Source organism: Sarcophilus harrisii, chromosome 5, assembly GCF_902635505.1.
Source record: "Sarcophilus harrisii chromosome 5, mSarHar1.11, whole genome shotgun sequence".
NCBI lineage: Eukaryota > Metazoa > Chordata > Mammalia > Dasyuromorphia > Dasyuridae > Sarcophilus > Sarcophilus harrisii.
The window spans coordinates 2,570,998-2,590,412 of NC_045430.1; the positions used below are offsets into that span (position 1 = coordinate 2,570,998).

Consider the following 19,415-nt stretch of genomic DNA (forward strand, 5'->3'; position numbering starts at 1 on the left):
TTGGGCAGAACAGAGTTATTATGCCTAGGGAGTTGGAGCCAGGGGTCACCTGTTGGCTGCATAGAAGCTGGGGCCTGGGCCCACCATTCTTCTTGAAGGACCAGTTGAGAAGATGCATGTGTGGGTGACAGGTGGTCACTGGGAAACTCTTGAGAAGCCAGGGAGCTAGTGATTGGGCTGCCATTTTCTCATTGCAACAAAGGAAAGGCAGGAGCTCTTGGCTTTCTCTGTAACTGTGGGACCAGCTGAGCTTAGATGGTCCCCACTGGCCAGCAAGGCTTGGTTATATTTAACTCAGATCTCCGGTCTGCCAATCTATCACTCATGAGTATCCATTCCCAGTCTCGTTCTTCCGGCAGCTTCGGTGACATCCTTTCTGAATGCTTCCATTATTAGGGTCAAACGATGGCCTGTTTGAAAGCTCTCTGCTTCCTCTTTCCCCAGTTTATGTCTGTCTCTTGAATAATCCATCATTCAATTGTAACTAATTCCTCATGGGGCTACCTATCATGTCTGGGTCACAGATTTACTGTAGAAATAGTGTCAGAAGCACCCATTGGCATCTCGGAAGAGTGTATGATTCATGCAACCTGGTGATGAAGGAGTTATTTGAGAGACGACCTTTCTGTGAAGAAAATTAAATGGTGAAGGAGAGGACTTTTTTTTTTTTTTTAAACCAGAATTATTGAGCTGCCAACCTTTGGGGTGAAGTCCTTCAGGTCACTGTTTTCTGGCGTGCCTTGGTTCGCAACAGGGTTTGGAATTTGGGCGATGGATTTTTATTTCTAATGTAGAATCTTCATCGCTCCCTTCCGTGTGTCCCTCGGTGTCAATGTTTTATTTTTCATGACCCTGTGCTGTTGGTGGCACCCTATTATTTCCTTATAATTGCCCATTCTAAAGGAGGTCATGGACTCGGGAACATGACTCCCTCAGGGTCAGCCCCTCCGGCCTTCGGCACCGGACCTTTGGTGCTCTCAGCACTTCAGCCTGTGCTTCTCTGGTGTTAGGATTGCACCGAAGGGGGAAATGGGTGAGGAAAATGAGCCACCTTTTTAAGTGCATTGTGGTTTCCTCCTTTTGACTTGCTATAGCCTTGCTGCATGAGTATGCTGAATTCTTGGAACTCCTATGTGCTGAACTTAGCGTATGGATCCTCTTGTCTCAAAGAACAGACTGCTTTTGGGGGAGCTAGATGGCCCCCCAATGTTGGAGAGAAAGCACATTGTAATGATGGAGATTCTGAGGCAAATGAGAAGTTTCCCCAAGCCCAGCCCATGGCCGCCCCACGTGTCCAGCATCTGCCATTCTCCCTGTTTTTCCCTGTCTTCTTCCTTGGGGCTCCCCTTGGCTTTAGTGCTGGTGCCGCTTCCTGCTCCTCTTGGGCGTGTTCTTCCATGTCTGCCATTTTTCTTGACTCCCCAATCTCCTCCGGTTAGGATTTGTTTCTCTGGAGGATTATACCAACTCTCTTAGACCTAAACTTTGAGAATTGATGGGGAACTTTCTCACATGGTGTTGGGGTTGCTGGGGCCTAGATACAGGTGAAGAACACAAAGGGCACTAAGGAAAGGATCCTGAGCAAGGCCCTGCAGCTGGTCAGTGGCAACTTCTCCCTGGCTGCTTTGGCTTTTGGGTGGGTCCCAGAGATGTTCCCAGATCTGCTCTTTCTCATCGTTCTGAATGAATCATTTTTATATTTAGTGGACGTCAGCCTTAGGGAATGCTGGCACTGGATGTGGGACATGAGCACGCATTTTATTAAGGCATTGGTGTTTTGGGCTATTTGAAATGGTGCCGTGGACAGAGATGTAATCAATTAAATAGATTAGGGAGGGGATGCAGAGGGCAGAAAAAAGGACTTCCTGTTCCCCTCTATCCCTCTTAGCAGAGTTGGTTCTGAGGCAGAGGGGAGCAGGTGAGAGTTTTTCTCCACCACATTGCACCTAGAGGTTCTAGCCACCAAGTGTCCCCATTTTCTCTCTCTTTTTTAAATATCAGATTTTCTTTTCTTTTTTCCCTCGATTAATAAACATTTATTTTTCTCTCCCTCTCGCCTTCACCTCCAGTTGAAAAAAAAAAGAAAAAGAAAACCCTGAGAATACATAATCTCCAAACCAGAAAAACAAATGCTCTTGTTGGCCCTGCCGAGCAAGTGTAGTTCATCCAGTAGATGTAGTCCGTCCTTTGTCTGGAGGGCAGCAGCCCCCCTTGTCTCTTGGAACCTGATTGATCTCCTTACCGATTAGTGGTGAATCTCTCCAGATTGTCCGGTTGTCTGGGCATATTACTGTCTGTGTTCTTCCCTCCCTATTCTGCTCGCTTCCCTCTGCATTAGGCCGTCTCCATCATTCCAGCTTCCCCGACCCCAGCCTCTTCATCATTTCTACCATTCCAGCCGTTGCCCATTGGATAGGTGTTCCCTCGGGTCATTTGTCTCCCCTAAAGAGCTGCTGGAACTAAGTTTGCATATGTGGGTGCTTTGATCTCTTTGGGGGGTAGACCCGGTATGGCCTCTTCTTCCTCTCTCTGGGGAGAATGGCAAGGAGGGAGAAGGAGGCCTCCTTTTAAAAAATGATTCTGTCAGTTGTAGGGAATCATTCTGGACACATTGACATGATTTTTTTTTTTTTTTTTGTAAAAATTGTTATTTCCTTAAGATATAAAATCGAAAATTAATGAAACCTATTTGTGCTTTGTGGCCTATCTAGACACCCACTGTTTGGTGATTTGAGGACAGAATAAAGGTTGGAAATTAGCATAATTTTAATGAAGTGAATGAATTGTTGATACATTTGATTCCCCAACAAATGAAATGGTTGAAGTGTAAATTACAAACATAACGGGAAATCATTGCTTGTTATATGAGAACATGGCATGATTAATTAGAATGGAGCCATGGAATAGGCCCTGAGTGATTCCTCCTTATTATAAGTGAATTTCCAGGCATGGTGGCTGCGTCCCAGACTGTATTTTGGATATTTGGATCATCTTCATCAGGTGCTCTGATCCGCCTGGGGGTGTGTGTGTGGATGGGGAGATTCTTTGGTCTAAGTGACCCCCAAATTGAGCCATAATTTATTCCCCCCCCAAACCATGTATGTCTTCCAGCTATTGAGCAAGATGGATTCTGTAGATTTAGTTGTCTAGAATGAAATAATATTTGTAAAGCATTCTGTAACCCTTAAAGGGCTATGTAAATGATAACTATTATTATTTGGTTATAGAAACCATAGAGCACAGTGCTTTATGTGGGGGTAAGGAGTGTTGCTAGTACCTCAGAGAACTGTGCTGTCTTTGTGGGCCTGAAATCAGATTTGACATTTTTTTGAGCAATCACAAAACAGACTATATCCTTGCCCTTGATCTCTCTCCTTTCTGAGTCTGTCAAAACCGCCAGTGTCTGTGTGTCCTCTGGGAGTCTCAACCTAGTGAGTGTTCCCCTGTGCGGGCCTCGACACGCCTGTGAAGTGGAGCCCCCGGCCAGCCTGGGCTTAGCCCTATTGGAGTGGATGGGGTGGGACCCAGAGCCGCGGGCCACCAAGATGGAGAGAGAGCTGTGACCTGTGTCCTTGGGTAGGCTCAGAAAGTTAGGGTATTTCCCTTTCCCATAGACTTTCTTTTTCCAAAAAACTTGACTGACAGAGTCCAGCCTTTCCAGCTCTTAGGTACAGCGTCTTTCTGATTTGTGAGCTGTTGGCCAGCTTTGTGATGGTGCCCCTCTTGGGTAGAGAGAGGGCAGTGGGTGCTTGTCTTAAAATGAGATGCCCCAGATTCACATTCTGCCCCCGACACCACCTGGGTGACCTTGCACAGGCACCTCTCCTGGTTGGGCCCTTGGGCCTTAGGGCGGAGCAAGGTGATTTCTGAAGCCCCTCTCTGCCCCAGATCTAGGATCCATGGCTGTCCCTATGGCAGTGGTCCTTGGGCACCACCATGCTTGTGTCAGAGCTCGCTGGATTCTGTCCGCAATGCTCTGGAGAAGGGTCTTGGCCAAAATGACTTCATCTTTCCTGGAATCATTGAGCACCAACTGGCTTCTTCTCTTTTTTAAAATTTTATTTTATTTTTGTTAGAGCTTCTTATCTTCAAAACACACATAGACAAATTTTTGACATTAACTCTTGCAGAACCGTGTGTTCGAAATCTCCGCCCCTTTCCCCTCGTGCCCCACCCAGATGGCAAGTAATCTATGTTGAAAATGTTAAATCCAACATATTTATAGATAATTTTAAAAATCATTTTTGAACTATCTTTTTATTTCACTAAACATATCCTACTTACACCTAGAAAAATTTTAACCCGAATGTTCTCCCTTGTTCATATACTTTTCTCCTCATTGAAAAGGCAAACAATGTAACATCAATTATGTCTGAAACCATGCAAATCTTTTTTTTCTCTTTATTAAAGCTTCTTATTTTTCAAAATATATGCATGGACAGTTATTCAATGTTAACCCTTACAGAACCTTGTGTTCCAATTCCCCTGCCCCCTTCTCCCATCCCCTCCCCTAAATAGTGAGTAGTCCAGTATATGTTAAACATGGTAGAAATAGATGTTAAGTCCTACATGTGCATACATATTTATACGGTTATCGTCTGTACAAGAAAAATCAAATCAAACCAGAAAAAATAATGAGTATAGATGGCTCGCATCACCTAATTTTGTTGTTGCTGTGTATAATGATCTGGTTCTACTCATTTCCCTTAGTGTCAGTTCATTTAAGTCTCTCCAGGCCTCTCTGAAATCATCCTGCTGGTTGTTTCTTATAAAATAATAATATTCCATAATACTTGTATACCATAACTCATTCAGCCATTCCCCAATTGATGGGCATCCACTCAGTTTCCAGTTCTTTGCCCCTACAGAAAGGGCTGCCACAAACATTTTGGCACATGTGGGCCCCTTTCTCTCCTTTAAGTTCTCTTTGGGATACAAGTATCTTGCTGCACAAGAAAACTCAGATCAAAGAGGAGAAAAAAAATGAGAAAACAAAAAACAAACAAACAGCAACAACAAAAAGAAAATGCTATGTTTTGATCCACACTCAGTCCCCACAGCCCTCCCTCTGTGTGTAGAAGGCTCTCTCCATCATGAGATCATTGAAACTGGCCTCAATCACCTTTTTGCTGAGAAAGTCACATCTATCATAACTGATCATCATGTAATTTTACTGTTGCCCTGTCATGATCTCCTGGTCCTGCTCATTTCGCTCAGCATCAGTTCCTGTTGGTCTCTCCAGGCCTTTCTGAAACCATCCTGCTCGTCATTTTTCGCAGACCAATAATACCATTATTGTTATTATTATATTATAATAATACATTCTTGCACATATAGGTCCCTTTACCTCCTTTATGATCTCTTGGGGATATAGGCCCAGTGGAAACACTGCTGGGTCAAAACAACCAACTTCTTCTCAGGGAACGCAAAGGATGTATGTATTGTTGTTTAATGAGTTGACTTGTGTTCAGTTCAAGCAAGAAAATCATGAATGTCAACAGAACTTTAATAGCTAACGATACCCAGGAAGGATCATTGTTAAAACACTTTCAGCGCAGTCTGTGAATTTGTTAAATGCATCCCGTTATTTTGAGCATTCTGCCTTTATTCTCATTTGGCAGATAACATCACTGTTTAAACAGACAGTCCATTCATTTAAATGTGAGTTAATGTACTGTGACTGAGATCTTTCCCCTCTAATTCTGTTATTGAGGAAAAGTGATATTGCTTACACTTTCTAATTGCCAGAATTCCATGGAGCTGTGTCGCCTTGGTGACTTTCCCTGTAAGTTGTGATGTGCTCCCGCTGGGGGAAGAGCTCAAAATGAGGGTTGGAGCTTACGATGCTGTTCACCCAGCGGTCCCAGTGTCCTGGATGTTCCCCTTATCGTGGTGTGAGGGGGAGGGAGGACAGATCTGAGAGAGCAGCCCCATTCTTCAGAAGAAAAGAATGAGATGCAGAGATAAGAGTCCAGGGACTTTCCTTAGAAGGCTCAGCCCCTGGGAAGTTAGTCCTGAGTGCTGAGGGTGCCCTTCAGGGCTCACATTTTTCTGGAGGGGTAGCCCAAGGCCTCTGTTATGGGCAGGATACAGAGAGACTATGGGAGGAGGATGCGGTTCTGGGAACCAGGCCTGACCAGCTGGGCTGTAGCCTGTGTGGAGACCACCAGTCTGGGAAGGGCCTCCCCATCAATCGGAGAAGTTTGCTCAGTCCTGATGATGGCAGGGGCCTGGCAGAATGGGGGCAGGCCGCAGGCAGCGGGACCTCCGGGCCTGGCAGGGCGGTAGGAGACACCACACTTTGGCAATTGATAGGAGGTGCTGAGCAGAACCTGAGATTGGCTGGAGGATGGTGATCTTACTACTAGTCAGAGGAAACTTGGGGGGATCTAATCAGTTCCACCTTGGACATTGGAGGTTTTATGGTTGGAGACCTGGGGCCAGGCCTTGGCTATGGGGGTGACATGTAGAGAAGCTGATGGGTCTCCATGTGTGTGCTGAGTAGAAGGAGGGCTGGGCCTGGCCTGGAGCTCTGGGGACCAACGTCCTGGAGACCTTGAATGTGATTTGGGGAAGGTTCCTGGAGTTGTGATTTCTGTTGGGTTGGAAGGATGGGGCTGTTTTTGGACAGAGAACCTCTGTGTGTGTGTGTGTGTGTGTGTGTGTGTGTGTTTAGTATTTGAAGGGAAGGGGGACTGAGCTTTTCGAATTAATGGAACAAAGCTCAGCAACTTTTATCCTGGGGAGAATTAACGATGGTGAGATTGGGGGGGGGGGGGTTTCCAGGGCCATCAGTGAGAAGACTGCCACCGCCGCTGCTTTCAGAGCTCCTTTTTCTTCTCCCAGCCCAGTTCTGTGCATCCTTTTCCAACCCATTTGATCTCCTTCCTTTCTGATTTGTTGTGACTTGACAGGAGAGCACAGAGCTCCTGAATTCTGAAGCAGCAGGTGATTATTTTGTTTTCTCGTCCTGGCAGGCCCTCTGGCCTCCAGTGGTCTTTGTGTCCCCGGAGACCAGCAGCTGCTCTGCCAGGCCCTTGGTGGCTGCTGGTTTTCCCCTTTCGTGCTGCCCAAGTGGGAGGCTCACCCCGGCGAGCCCCGGCCTGGCATTGGGGGGGGTGACCGTAGCCAGTGGGGTGTTTACCAGAGCCGAATGCCTCCGTGACTCACAGATGCCGGCAGAGGGGAGAGAGGAACCAGGCGGTTAGGGAAGGTTGGCCTTCCTCGCCAGCTCATTTGGTCAGATGCCTGTCTGGTGGATTCTTTTAGGTTGGAAAGTGGGCCTGTGTGGATGGGGTGAATGGACGCCAGTGAACAACCATATCCTTGGTAGCAGCCTAGTGTCTGAGTGGGCCCCCAGGAGGAAATGGTGTCTTCTCCCGCCGCAGGAGCAAGCTGACCCTGTGGAGTTACCTGATATGGACAGAGCTCTCCTGGACGTTGCCTTATAGTCTGGAGGCCAAGCTGTAGACATCGGTTCCTGAGGCTCTTGTGTAGGGACTGGACCCCCACAACCCCCAGCTGGTTCACTGACGCACACAATTAGCGTAGTTAGCGCACCTGGCTTCGGGTCCTTTCCCTGGACCGGTCCCACCTTTCCCTTGTAAACTGCGAGTTCCCCTGGAGATTGGCCCACACGTTCAGCATTAGAATTTTGTTCCTTGACTGGAAGACGGCTTGAGTCTGTGAATTCATTCCTTTGGACTCTGCGCTTTCATGGCTTGTACCTCATCAGTGTTGTCACAGATTTTCCAGTCACCTGGAAACTCGACTTGTGGTGTCTCCTGCCGCGATCCCAGTGCAATGACAGGAGCCCTGGCCGGGGGTTCACAAGAGCTGGCTCCTGGTGCTGTGTCTGCCAGCAGCCAGTGATGGGTAATGGCAGGTCCTGTTTTCCTCCTGTGCGGAGTAAAAGGATTCAGCAAGAGCAGTCTCTGTACCAAACTCGAGTATAAGCTCCTTGTGCTGAGCTCCCGCCTTCGCTCTTGCCTCTCATCGCTATCTTTAGTTCTCTTGTTATTCTGATTATGGAGTCAATGGAACCCAGACTGTCACTCAGAAGGGGGCTGAGGATGCTGTGGGACACTGGGTTAGCCTGTGCCTGAGGCCCCCTGCCATCCCCAGTGTGCTGGGCTTGGATTGGAAGAATCCTGATGCAGCATCGCCTGGGGGGCTGACCTTTAAGTCAGCAGCAGTCCTGGCTGGGGGCATCCATGCTGCAACGGAGCCTCCTCCCTCTAGTAGCTGTGGGTTTCTCAGGTACAAAGTCTCCTTGGGAAAAGGTGATGGGAGAGGAAACTTGGCTTCGGATCCCGGTGCTCGGCTCTGGCTCAGGGACCTCCTCGGCACCGGCTCTGCCTGACTCACGGGCGTTTCAGGGACATGCTGTGTCACCTGTAAAGCTGTGTCCTGTCCATGGCTACTGTTAGGAGATGCTGCCAAGGGGAAGACTCTGGCGCCGGGGTCTTCCTGCCTGAGCCTGCCTAGAACACCGCCTCTGCTCCAGCCGTGGAGGAGTCACTCTGGAGGAAGGGCTTGGACTCGGCCGCTGCCCGGGTCCTGCCAGTCTGCCTTGATTCTCAGACTGGCATCACTGGGGCTCTCTTTGGGGAGAAGGCATGCTCAGGACCATGGCTGGGGACCCTCTGAGCGCCGTGTTGGCCAAACCCAGCGCAGCGCTGGCGCGGGCTCCTGATGAGCAGCCCTGCTCGTAGCCATGACGGGAGGCTCCAGATCTCTGGAGTCTCAGCCGACGAAGAGCACGATTTGGAAGGAACTCGGCAGCTAGGACGTTGGGCCACATGGAATGAGAAGCCGCGTAATGAAGCAACATTCTAAGTCTCAGTGGACTCAAAGTGGGCAAATCAACTTAACCGCTACAGGGCTGTGCGCTGGTCAGGGCATCTCTGCAATGGCCTGAGCATCCCAGTGCACTGGGGCAGCCTCCAGAGGGAATGTGGGCTGAAGGAGGGACCAGAAGGTGCCAGGCCCATTGCTGGTCAGATCCAGTCCCTTGGTAGTGCATTTTAGGAAGGTTGGTGAGAGAGGAGTCAGGGATGGGGAGCGGTTGGAACAGCTACGGGTGTTTGTTTACCCCAAGATGAGAAGACCCTTAGAGTGATCCATAGGAGAGGGATCTTCAGGGGTCTGAAGGGCCGCCATCCATTAGATGGTTTGGCTCCAGATGGCAGAGACCAGTAGCAATGGGACACTGTGAAGGGATAAAAGTAGCCCAAATAGAAGGAAACTTCCTGCTGTCTGGAGTGGAATGAGCTGCTGTGGCTGGTGATGAATTCTCCATCACTCTTGCATGGGAAGAGCAGTTTGCAGGTTCAGGCTCAGATCTCTTGTCTCCCCCAACTTTAGGGAGGTAGGACTTCTTCCAGGTTCGAGTAAACGGCTCTGAGATTGGAGTTGCTTTAGTGGAGACTGGCTAACCACTTCTCCAGAATGTCTATGGGGCCTTCCATCACCCAGTGGATCTGGCTTTCATCACTCAAAGGGATCGGCTCCATGCCCTGGGAAACCTTCCACCCTGGAGATCCCAACTTGCCACAGGATCTGTGATTTTGTTTCTTTTCTTTTCTCTTTTCCCCATCCCTCTTAATCTTCTCTTTTGATGATCCCTTTTAAGGAAAGGGGAAAATTAATTTCTTAGAAAAATTCTTTAGGGATAGCTTTTTGAACTTTATCTGCTTAATTGTGATGGCTGATAACTATTTAAATAATGCAGCCTGTAGTGAGGTATCTGAGGCTCTGGGCAGGGGTGTGTGCTGAAGCTGGGCTATCTGAGGATCAATGCTTCCCACAAACTAGCCTCCAGGCAGTGCTTAAGGCCCTACACTTCAATAAGCAATAAATTTAAACACTACAGTGAGTTTAATTCCTATCCAATTAAAGCATTCTGTTGTCATGCTTGGAAATTGCTTGGGTAGAAAGGAGAACGAAGTTAACTGTTGGTGATTCCCTCTGCAAACGATGGTACCGAGCTTGTGAAGCAGCCAGATGTGGCCTTAAGGTTAGAGAGGCCTCTGCCAAGGGGAGTCACCTATGCCCTAGGACTTAAAGTTTCTGTTGGATTGCAGATGGGTTGGTGGCTTGTTGTCCATCCTTCTCAAATGACAACATTTTAGAGTCAAATTGCTGTGTATTTGACTGTGGCAGATCCAGATCAGTACGAGCTCAGAAGGTTCTACCAAAGGTTGGATGGCATGTAGTAAATAGTGCTATTATGGTATGGTGAATATTGTAAATATTGTAAATATGCTAATATCGTATGGCAAATCTGATAGTCTCTGTGAACATTTGGAATAGATTCTCTAAACTTATGTGTGTCACATATGTTCTTTTGAGCTGCTACAATTCTGCTTTTTTCATAGGGTACAGGGCCTTCTTTGATGAGAGCAGGCTATGTTGGGGGCGGTCCTATTTCAGAGTCTCACATTCACACAGTCGATTGCAAAGTTAAGAGAGACCTTGAGAGTGTCCTTGTATTACTCTTTCTGACCACTATGTGAGTGCTTTTCCCAGAAAATAGTCTCTCCGACCAGCATACGTTTGGCATTCGAGCACTGTGGCAGCCCAGTGGAGCTGCACTCTGCAGCAGAGTTTGGATGCTTGGTGCTTTGGTTTGAGAAAGGACTTCAGGGTCTGGTGTCTTTTCTATGACAATCCAAATGGAAACGATTCTTTTTCCTGGCCTGGTGCTGGTGGGTTGTCCGGATTTCATGGGCATCCAACAGTGAGGTCAGTCCAGCAGCTCCATTGACCTTCAGTTTGATGGTCAGTCTAATATGTCTCCTCTCCCACACTTGCCTCTGGAGCCTTCCAAACACTGGGCTAGCTCTGACATTGCGGGTGTCCATCTCATCGTCCCTGTGTTCATCCCTGCTGAGGTGAGTGGGCTTATCCACAGCGTTCCCTTCTCCATTTGTGGTATCCGTTGGTTCTACATATGGATGGTGTATCACTGGCTGATGGAGCACTTGTGTGTGTTTTTTTTTTTTTTTTTTTTTTTTTTTTAATTTAATAGCCTTTTATTTACAGGATATATGCATGGGTGTGTTTTCTTGGCATTGAGGCTAAAATTAGCCCAAGCAGCAGGAGTTCTCCACACTGATGGCCTCTTCTAGGACAGAAATATGTAGGATGGGGATGGAGATGCACAAGGAAGGAGGCTTTGGTCTTGCCTTCGTGAAGCTTCTCCTCCTCGAGGGGAGCTATGAAATCAAAGAAAATCGGGTTCATGCATTCCTGTTGCTCTTAGCTTCTGTTATTGCAATCACAAGCAAAAAGGACAGGCCCCTGCCTCCAACGTGCTGATGTCAGAGGGAGCTGAGGAGGGGGAGAAAGATGCTCCCCTGGGGCAAGTGGAGGAGTCTGCATTGGAGATGGGTGAGAAATGAATGGCTTTTCTGGAGAGCCAGCTGGGAGGGGGGGCAAGGATATTTCCCAGGTGTAATGTCTGGGGCTGAGGTGGTTTCCCATTTTGGGGGTTTTCCAGGGCAGGAGTCTTCTGGGGATGAGTTGAGATTGTAGCCCAATGAAAAAGGCTCTTCTCTGCTTGCTCTCCTCCCCACCTGCCCCACAGAGCATTCTCCTCCCTGGCACCTGGGGCCTGGCGATGGTCCGGGACTGACACTGTCAGCATCTTCTCACCCTTTCCCATGACCTGGAGCGCAAAGGAGGATTTGCTTAGAGGTGTGATTGTCATCAGAGTGTTTCTCCAAACCTGGATTAAGGCTACAGCTGAGCCCTTGGCACTGGGGGCAGCAGCACAAGCCCATGCGTAGGGGTGAAGGTGCGGGTTGGGCCTGGCCGAGCCGAGGAAGACTCTGGAGAGACTTGGGTGGACTTGTATCCATGTGCTTGGTTGTGTGAGCTGGGCCTCTGGTCTCTAAGATGGGGATGGTAGTACCCTCCCTGTGGGGAAAGCTCTTCATGAACCGTGTGATGCTGTCCGTGCTGTGTTGTAGTTGTTGGATTAAGCTGTGTGAGGGAGAGGATGTCCTGAGATTTAGGGCGGAAGGTCCAGCCTTAGGACAAGGAAGCCATGGCTGAGCCGGGCTACCACTCGAAAGGCTAGCTGCAGCTTTAGGGGGTGGTTCTGCCTGGGATTCTTGTGCTGGCTCCTGGCCCTTCCATGGTCACCGAGCAGTTAATGTCTCCTGTCCTGGAATTCCCTTGTTTATTCCATTTCTGTTCAGAGAGCTTCCCCCCGAAGCGTCATTTTTATCCCGTTCTAGATAAGGTTTATCTTTCTATAACCTTTTTTTTAAAAGATGCTCCTCTGATCGCAGGTTGTCGATAACGAAGCCGTTGGTTTATTTTTGCGAACATTGAGCTTTGTTTTGTTGGGAGTCTTGTCAAATCCGTGTCTGTCTCACAGCTCGCAGGCATGAGCATAATATGACTAGAGATGGCGAGGGATGTCGGGTTCAGAGTGCACCTGGCGTCGGGGAGCAGCCGCGCGTCAGGCAGCAGCAAGCGGCATGGTCCTGGGTGAGGCTGCCAGTTGGCCGGGGTGGAGTGGAGGAGGCTCTGTGGCTCAGGACTGGTCCTGGGGGGGTCAGGAGCTGGCTGCTGCAAGGATGCGGTGATGGGGGTCAGTCTCTGCCTCTTCTTACTCGGGTTAGAAAACTTTGGTTATAGATCTTGGGCCTAGGACCAATTCAGGGAGTTCCATCGTGAGCTGGTTGAGCACAACGAATATTGTTGGGCACAGCCACGGACTGTCAGGCCCAGGAAGGACCTGAGAGATCATCTAGCCCACCTGCCTCCTTTTCTCCCTAAGGAGGCCGAGCTCAGTCAGGTAGCACAGCAGTGCTTGGCACATGGTACCTCAGATGGCCTATTTCAGTTCCGATCCCCAGAGCTGGGGCAGTGAAGAGCCCATTTCCACCAAGCAAGTGCAGAGCTAAAAGTGGAGAGCTCTTTTGGAATTTTTGGCCAGCACTGGTTTTTATGATTCACATGGACATTATTGTTTTTTATCACCATTCAGTGTGACAGTGCTTCTTAAGCACCTTCTGTATACAGAGCTTCACATGCTGGGGAGTACAGATACTGAGGAAGATGAAGTCCCTGCGCTCCAGGCGCTGCCAGTCAGTGCTAGCCGGAGAAGACTCTTGGGTGCAAATGAGCAGAGTACCAATTGGCATTTGAAGCGTGCTACCTACTTCCTCCTGGAGAGGTGATGGAGTAAAATGCAAGATGAGAGATACATTGTTGGACACAACCAGTGTAGAAATTTGTTTTGTGGGAGGATGCACATTTTTATCTGGGATTCTTTTTCTTTTTTAATTGGGAAAGGGCAGAAGTGGAAGGAAAGATATTTAATGCATGTAAATGAATTAATAAAATGAGAGAGAAAGAGATAGAGAGATAGAGAGAACAGCAAATCCCTGGCCAAGGTTTTGATTTTACTCAGATCAAATGGGTGCCGAGAGCCTGGAGGAGGAAAGTAAGGGTCCTTTGAGCCCTCAGTGTAGAGAGTGCCCTGTTGCAAGTGGCCTGCTGTTATTGTCATCCTAGGAGGGTTGCAGGTGATAAGGACCAGATCCCTCTGTGTCATCAGCTCTTCTCCACTCCCCCACTCCAGATGTTCAGACTCAGACTGTGGCCCACCTTTACAGATTGTGGCAGAAGGTTCTGGGATAATGGCTCCAGAATTGGCCCTCGGGAAAGGCGCTCCATCCAGCTCATACCTTAAAATCGGGGTTCCTTCACTGCTTGGTAATGTTCCAGAGGAAATCAGTCCTGAGATTTAGATCTGGGAGGAACCCAGCAAGTGTTCTAGTTCAACTAGCCCTCCTTGAGTTTTACAGCTGAGGGCTCTGAAAGCCAATCAGTCATTGAGCATTAATATTGAGTACCTGCTAGGCCCTGTGCCAAGTGCTGGGGTTACAAAGAAAAAACAAAAGTAGTACCTGCCCCCAGAGGGCTTTAATTCTAATGGAGGAAGCCGTGTGCCCTTAGTTACATGGTAAATGCTCTTGCTCAGGCTCTCAGAATTAGAAGTGGGCATCAAAATCCAGGTCTTGCGAGCCCCAGTCCACTGCTTTTCCTGTACTACTTACTTGACTTCTCTGTGGGTAGCTTACTGTCATCCTCCTCCTATCTCAGTCTCCTGTTAGTTGTCAGATTTAGCAGTTATTGAGAGGGAATTAGAAAACCATTGGACTTTACCCACTAACCACCCACAGGTTTGTTTTTTTTTTTTTTTTTCCTTTTATATCTTTTTATTCCTGGACCATCTTTCTATAGGATGCTATAAGTTGTTGATTTTAAAGATCTTGTTTTCATCTTTTTTTTAAATTTTTTCTAGGGAAATAGCAATTTGATTTAATTGGTAGAAAGCCAATCTGAAATAACAGGGAAAAAAAATTGGAATTATTGAATGTTTTTTTAAAAACTAAATTTTAATTTTTAAATTAACAAGCATTTCTTTCCTACCTTCTTCCCATCTGAAAAAAAAATCAAAGGAAAACAAAGCCTTTATAACAAATCCAGATGGACAAGCTAAAAAAATGTATGTATTGCCTATGTTGACAAATGTCTCATTCTGCATCTGTATTCAGTGCCTCTACATTAGGGGGTGATGATTGGCCTTTGTATCGATCAGAATCATTGAATTATTTTTTTGTTTGTTTTGTTTTGTTTTGTGAGGCAGTTGAGGTCATTTGCCCAGTGACACAGCTAGTAAGTGTTAAATGTTTGAGACCAAATTTGAACTCAGATCCTCCTGACTCTATGGCCAGTACTCTATTCATTGCACCAACTTGCTGCTCCTAAATTATCGAATTTATTTAAAAAAAATGCAATTTTATTACCAGACCCGGGGCATGGTTCTGTGGGAGCAGCATCCATCGAGTGCTGTGGGAATGCAGTGGTACTATGATTGCTATTTCTTCCCCGGATGTGATTGTCTGAGGAAGGATCCTAAAAGAAAATCGCTTGTATGTGCTGTCTGTCTGTCTAGTCTAGAACACTTCTGAGGTACGTTCTAGATTTGGGGGCCCAGCATGGCCATCTGGTGCTCCAGAACTGAAAATGCTCCTGAGGACATCCCTAGTGCGTTACAAAGTCCATTGTACTGTCATGTTTCTCCAGCTGCCCCTGGTCCGTTCATGGGCTCTGCTTCCCCTGTGGAGAAATGCGAAGGGGAGTGTTGGGTGGATGTGTGCTTCAGTAATTTTATTTGCTGGGTAGCTCATGCCCTCCATGTTACTTTGGTTATTTCCAGCCTAATCCCTGCTGGAAAAGGGCTGAGTTCTTGGAAATGATTCCAATGCCTGGGTCTCCTGGGCCATTTAACTCCCCTTGTGGCCCGCTGAGACTGAAGTGGAAGGACTGGCTTTCCTGCTGACTGTCACTGTGTGGTCTGGGACATCGGCATTGAAACAGCATGAGGGGCGCTCACAAGTGACCTGCAAAGTGGCTGGGGCGCTGTCCCCAGGTGTCTGGCCAGCCCCACGTCCTCATGGTCACGGTGCCTTCGGCTGGGGTCATGGGGTGCTTCCTGAATATTCTTGAGTGGGAGCTTCCTAACAGCCAGGTGGCTCACCTGGATGAGCCAGGATATTTAGGAAAAATAAGCATATTAGGAACAAACCCGAGTCAAGGTCAGTGTTGGCTGGAGAACTGAGTCCGCTCCTGGTCTTCTGACTCAAAATCTGAGTCTTGTCTTCAGCTCTCCGGCTGCCCCCAAACAAGGCAGACTCCCAACAGACCTGGCGTGAACAGGAGCTTCTCTTGGGGAAAAAGGGGAGGACTGGGGATTGTTTGTGCTTGATTAAGGAGTGATGGGTAATTACTTACACTTGTATCTCTGCTTCTAATTAATTGGAATTAGCATCGATGCACTGTGGAGTCAGATTCATGGCCAGGGTTTACTTGTTCCTCACCCCCATCTTGGTATGTTTATTCTGTTTCAGATTTTTGAGAGAATCTTGTTTATCTGGGCTATCCGTCACCCTGCCAGCGGCTACGTCCAGGGGATCAACGACCTTGTCACCCCCTTCTTTGTGGTCTTCATTTGTGAGCATATCGGTAAGCTTGTGTCATAAGGGAGGTCTGGCTAATGCTCCAGTGTGGAAGTGGGCTCGGCTTCCTTGGGTGGGGGGCATGGGAGCACCCGTGGCCCTGGGCTCAGCTATAGACTGCCATTTCTTTTTTTTTTTTTTTTTTAATTTAATAGCCTTTAATTTACAGGATATATATACATGGGTAACTTTACAGCATTAACAATTGCCAAACCTCTTGTTCCAATTTTTCACCTCTTCCCCCCCCCCCCACCCCCTCCCTTAAATGGCAGGATGACCAGTAGATGTTAAATATATTAAAATATAACTTAGATACACAATAAGTATACATGACCACAACATTATTTTGCTGTACAAAAAGAATCAGACTCTGAATTATTGTACAATTAGCTTGTGAAGGAAATCAAAGATGCAGGTGTGCATAAATATAGGGACTGGGAATTCAATGTAGTGGTTTTTATAGACTGCCATTTCTGATGGCTTAGCGGACTTTCTGTCAACCCATCTGGGCTGATACATTTTTGGGTTCTTACAGACAAAAATAGTAAATATGTATACATGTTTCTTCCTTTGATCGCTGTTGGCATCATTGCTCAGAAGGGTGGTCTAGGAACTGACTTTTGTCTTTTTTCAAAGTAAATAGATGAAATTTAGGGACAAGAGGACATTCACATAGGTTTCTAAAAAACATTCAAGATAAGCGGTTTCTCTGAGCTCTTTGGGTCCGGAACACTTTAATCAGCACTTTTAAAACTTATAATCAGCCTCCTCGGTAGCGTTAGTTTTTGCTAGACAATCCAGTGTCCATGATGCACCATGATTGATCTTTTAAATAGTGACTCTGATTTCCTCTCGGGTCCCTGCCTGAATGTCTTAGGGCTTCAAGCTTGGTCATTTGACTTGTTTGACTTTGGCTATCATGGGGCCTTTCATACTTGAACCCTAGGTCAGTGTTGTCCCCTTTCCCTGCTCGCCCGCAGGCTTTTGCTTGACCGTATTCTGCACTGAGAAGAGAAGGCCATGAAGGGACATGAAGGTCTCAACACCAAAGTCTGACCTTTTAACACTCAAATTTAAGCAGGTATTGATCCACCCCAACTACTCACCACCTCTTGCCTATGCTGTTCGATGGCAATTCCTCTCCGGGTCTGGGGGGAGCAGCTTTAGTTTTGCTATTGTGTGTTTTACCAATTTAATTTCTGCGTGGCATCCAATTGTCATTCTTGTCATAAGCTAGATTGATTACATTTAATAGAGGACAGATTACCCTTGAGTGGCTGAAATCCTCTTCCCTGCACCACCTCTCACTTTGTTTCCACTCCTTGCCTCCTCGGTGGAGGGCTTTTCATTGCTAGGCAACTAATGAGAGCCACTGCTGCTTTGTCCCTAATCATCTCTTAAGTAGGGTAGAGGCTACTCCTGAGAGCGCTGGCGATTTCTGCATCTCGCTCCCTCATTTGACAGATAATGAAAATGTTCTTAATGATCCTAGAACAGTAGGATCTCTGTTGGTAGACTTTGGAGTTGTTAATTGAAATAAGAAATTCAACTGAGATGTGATTAGAGAATTGATATTCCATGTTAAATAGACCATTTAATTAATGTGGTAAATAAGTTGGTCTTAACTACTTTACCACCAACTTACATTGCAAGACCCAAGTGGTCGTTAATGCATTGCCAGGATAGCAGCAGGACGGGACCAGGAGAACATGACTGTGTTACTAATTGTCCGGTAGAAGAAAAAAAAAATTGGGATGATAAAATGGATGTTCTACAAGATGGATTTTCCAATTTGCCCTAAATAGCTTCTTGTGCCCTCTACGTGTGGCCTGCATTATTCAAAACCAAGTGAAATATATATAGATAGCATTTTATAAAATCTGGATAAAACACATTACTCTCTCTTCTAGTTGACTGATTTAGTAGGATGGATGTTTTTCCAATCTTGACCTTGGCTTTCAAGAATGCAGCAGAGCCACATGTTCTCATGCGAATGATACCAGCAAAGTCAATCCCGTGTTTCATTAAGCTGTTCGGTTTTTCTCATTTGTTCAAATTGACCGGGATAGAACTTGTTTGTGTTCTCATATTTTGCTAAGTTCATTTGTTTGCCTTACATAGTTTAATTCTGGCTCTTTTTCTAGTAATTTCCAGCTCTTCAGAATGCATGTGGAAGGTAGTATTTTAGATAGTTGAATTTCCAAGAAATTAAGGACTAAGACATGTGTGGTGTAATAAAGACAGCTATGAGGCCTTGGAAGCAATCCTGGATTTGGATTCAGAAGACCCAGAGTCAGCAGCTAGCTTCTCTTTCCACTTGTGGGTGGTCCTGGGCACATCACGGACGTATTCCCATCTCTGTTAAGAAAGAACAAATCCAAATTAGCTTCTGTTCAGAATCTCAGTTTTCATTCTGCTGGATAATACCCACAAAAGGCAAGAGATTGGGCTGATTGATGAATATTTGACTCACTCCATGGTTTGGTTCATTCAATCCATGGAGTGGTTCATTTTTAACTTGTTTTGTTATGTTTTTTCATTTAATCCTCAAAGCAGCCTTCAACAAAACATTCAAATTAATTTAGGGTTTGAAGAAGCTCCCTCCCAGCTCTGACATCCCTTGTTCTAAGGCTCCTCCCAGCTCTGACATCTCTAGGAGTTCTAAGCTCCTTCCCAACTTTGACATTTCTAAGCTCCCTCCCAACTCTTGAGATGGTACATGTCTGACATAGAAATCTGTTATTGGGGAAAATAGGAGAATGGCAGAGAATGTTTGGATGAAAAGAAAGGAGAGTCAATTTGATTTTGCGCCCATTGGACCAGAAAGAGGCTGCATCTGGTGCTTTCCTGACGCTTCCAGAAGGTGGACCAAGCAGCCAGTTCGTCAATCCACAAGGGTTCTTTTAGTGCCCATGTCAGATGCTGAGATTAGACAGAGAAGCCTCAGAAAGCAGCCCTCAGGAGCTGTCATCTCCCCGATTCCTAGAGGGCAATCAAATTCCTATCAGGGGAAGCAGTGATGAGGAAAACTGAAGTTAGACACCCTGAGACCAAGTGATGGCATTGTTAATTGTTTGAAGAATTGCATTTTCTAGATTTGATATTCCAATTCTCAGAAAGGATCAGCTGTGTGTGGGTCACCTCGGCTGCTGCTGCCTTGGGCCACTGAGGAGCCTTCTGGTCACAGCGTGACTGTTCTGCCCACAACACATAGAATTGGTTCTTCATTGTGCGGTCCCTCCTGCTTAAGAGTAGAAAGGGTATCCCAGCTGGAGAAGTACTTGAAAGTGTCTGGTGATGTGTGATTGATTGTTGGAAGTGCTGAGCTGCCTCTCTGGAGAAGGGAGCCTGCTGAGAAGCTGCTGCCTCTCT

The 19,415-nt window shown here is 46.9% G+C and overlaps 1 protein-coding gene across 1 annotated transcript in view; it reads left to right on the forward strand.

Annotated features, from left to right (window-relative positions):
* The window catches only part of TBC1D22A (TBC1 domain family member 22A), a 268,659-nt gene that overhangs the window by 86,151 nt on the left and 163,093 nt on the right, over positions 1–19,415 (forward strand). Inside the window, exon 8 of the mRNA XM_031941147.1 lies at positions 15,936–16,050. Coding sequence (XP_031797007.1) covers positions 15,936–16,050 — 115 coding nt within the window. The remainder of the gene's footprint in view (positions 1–15,935; positions 16,051–19,415) is intronic.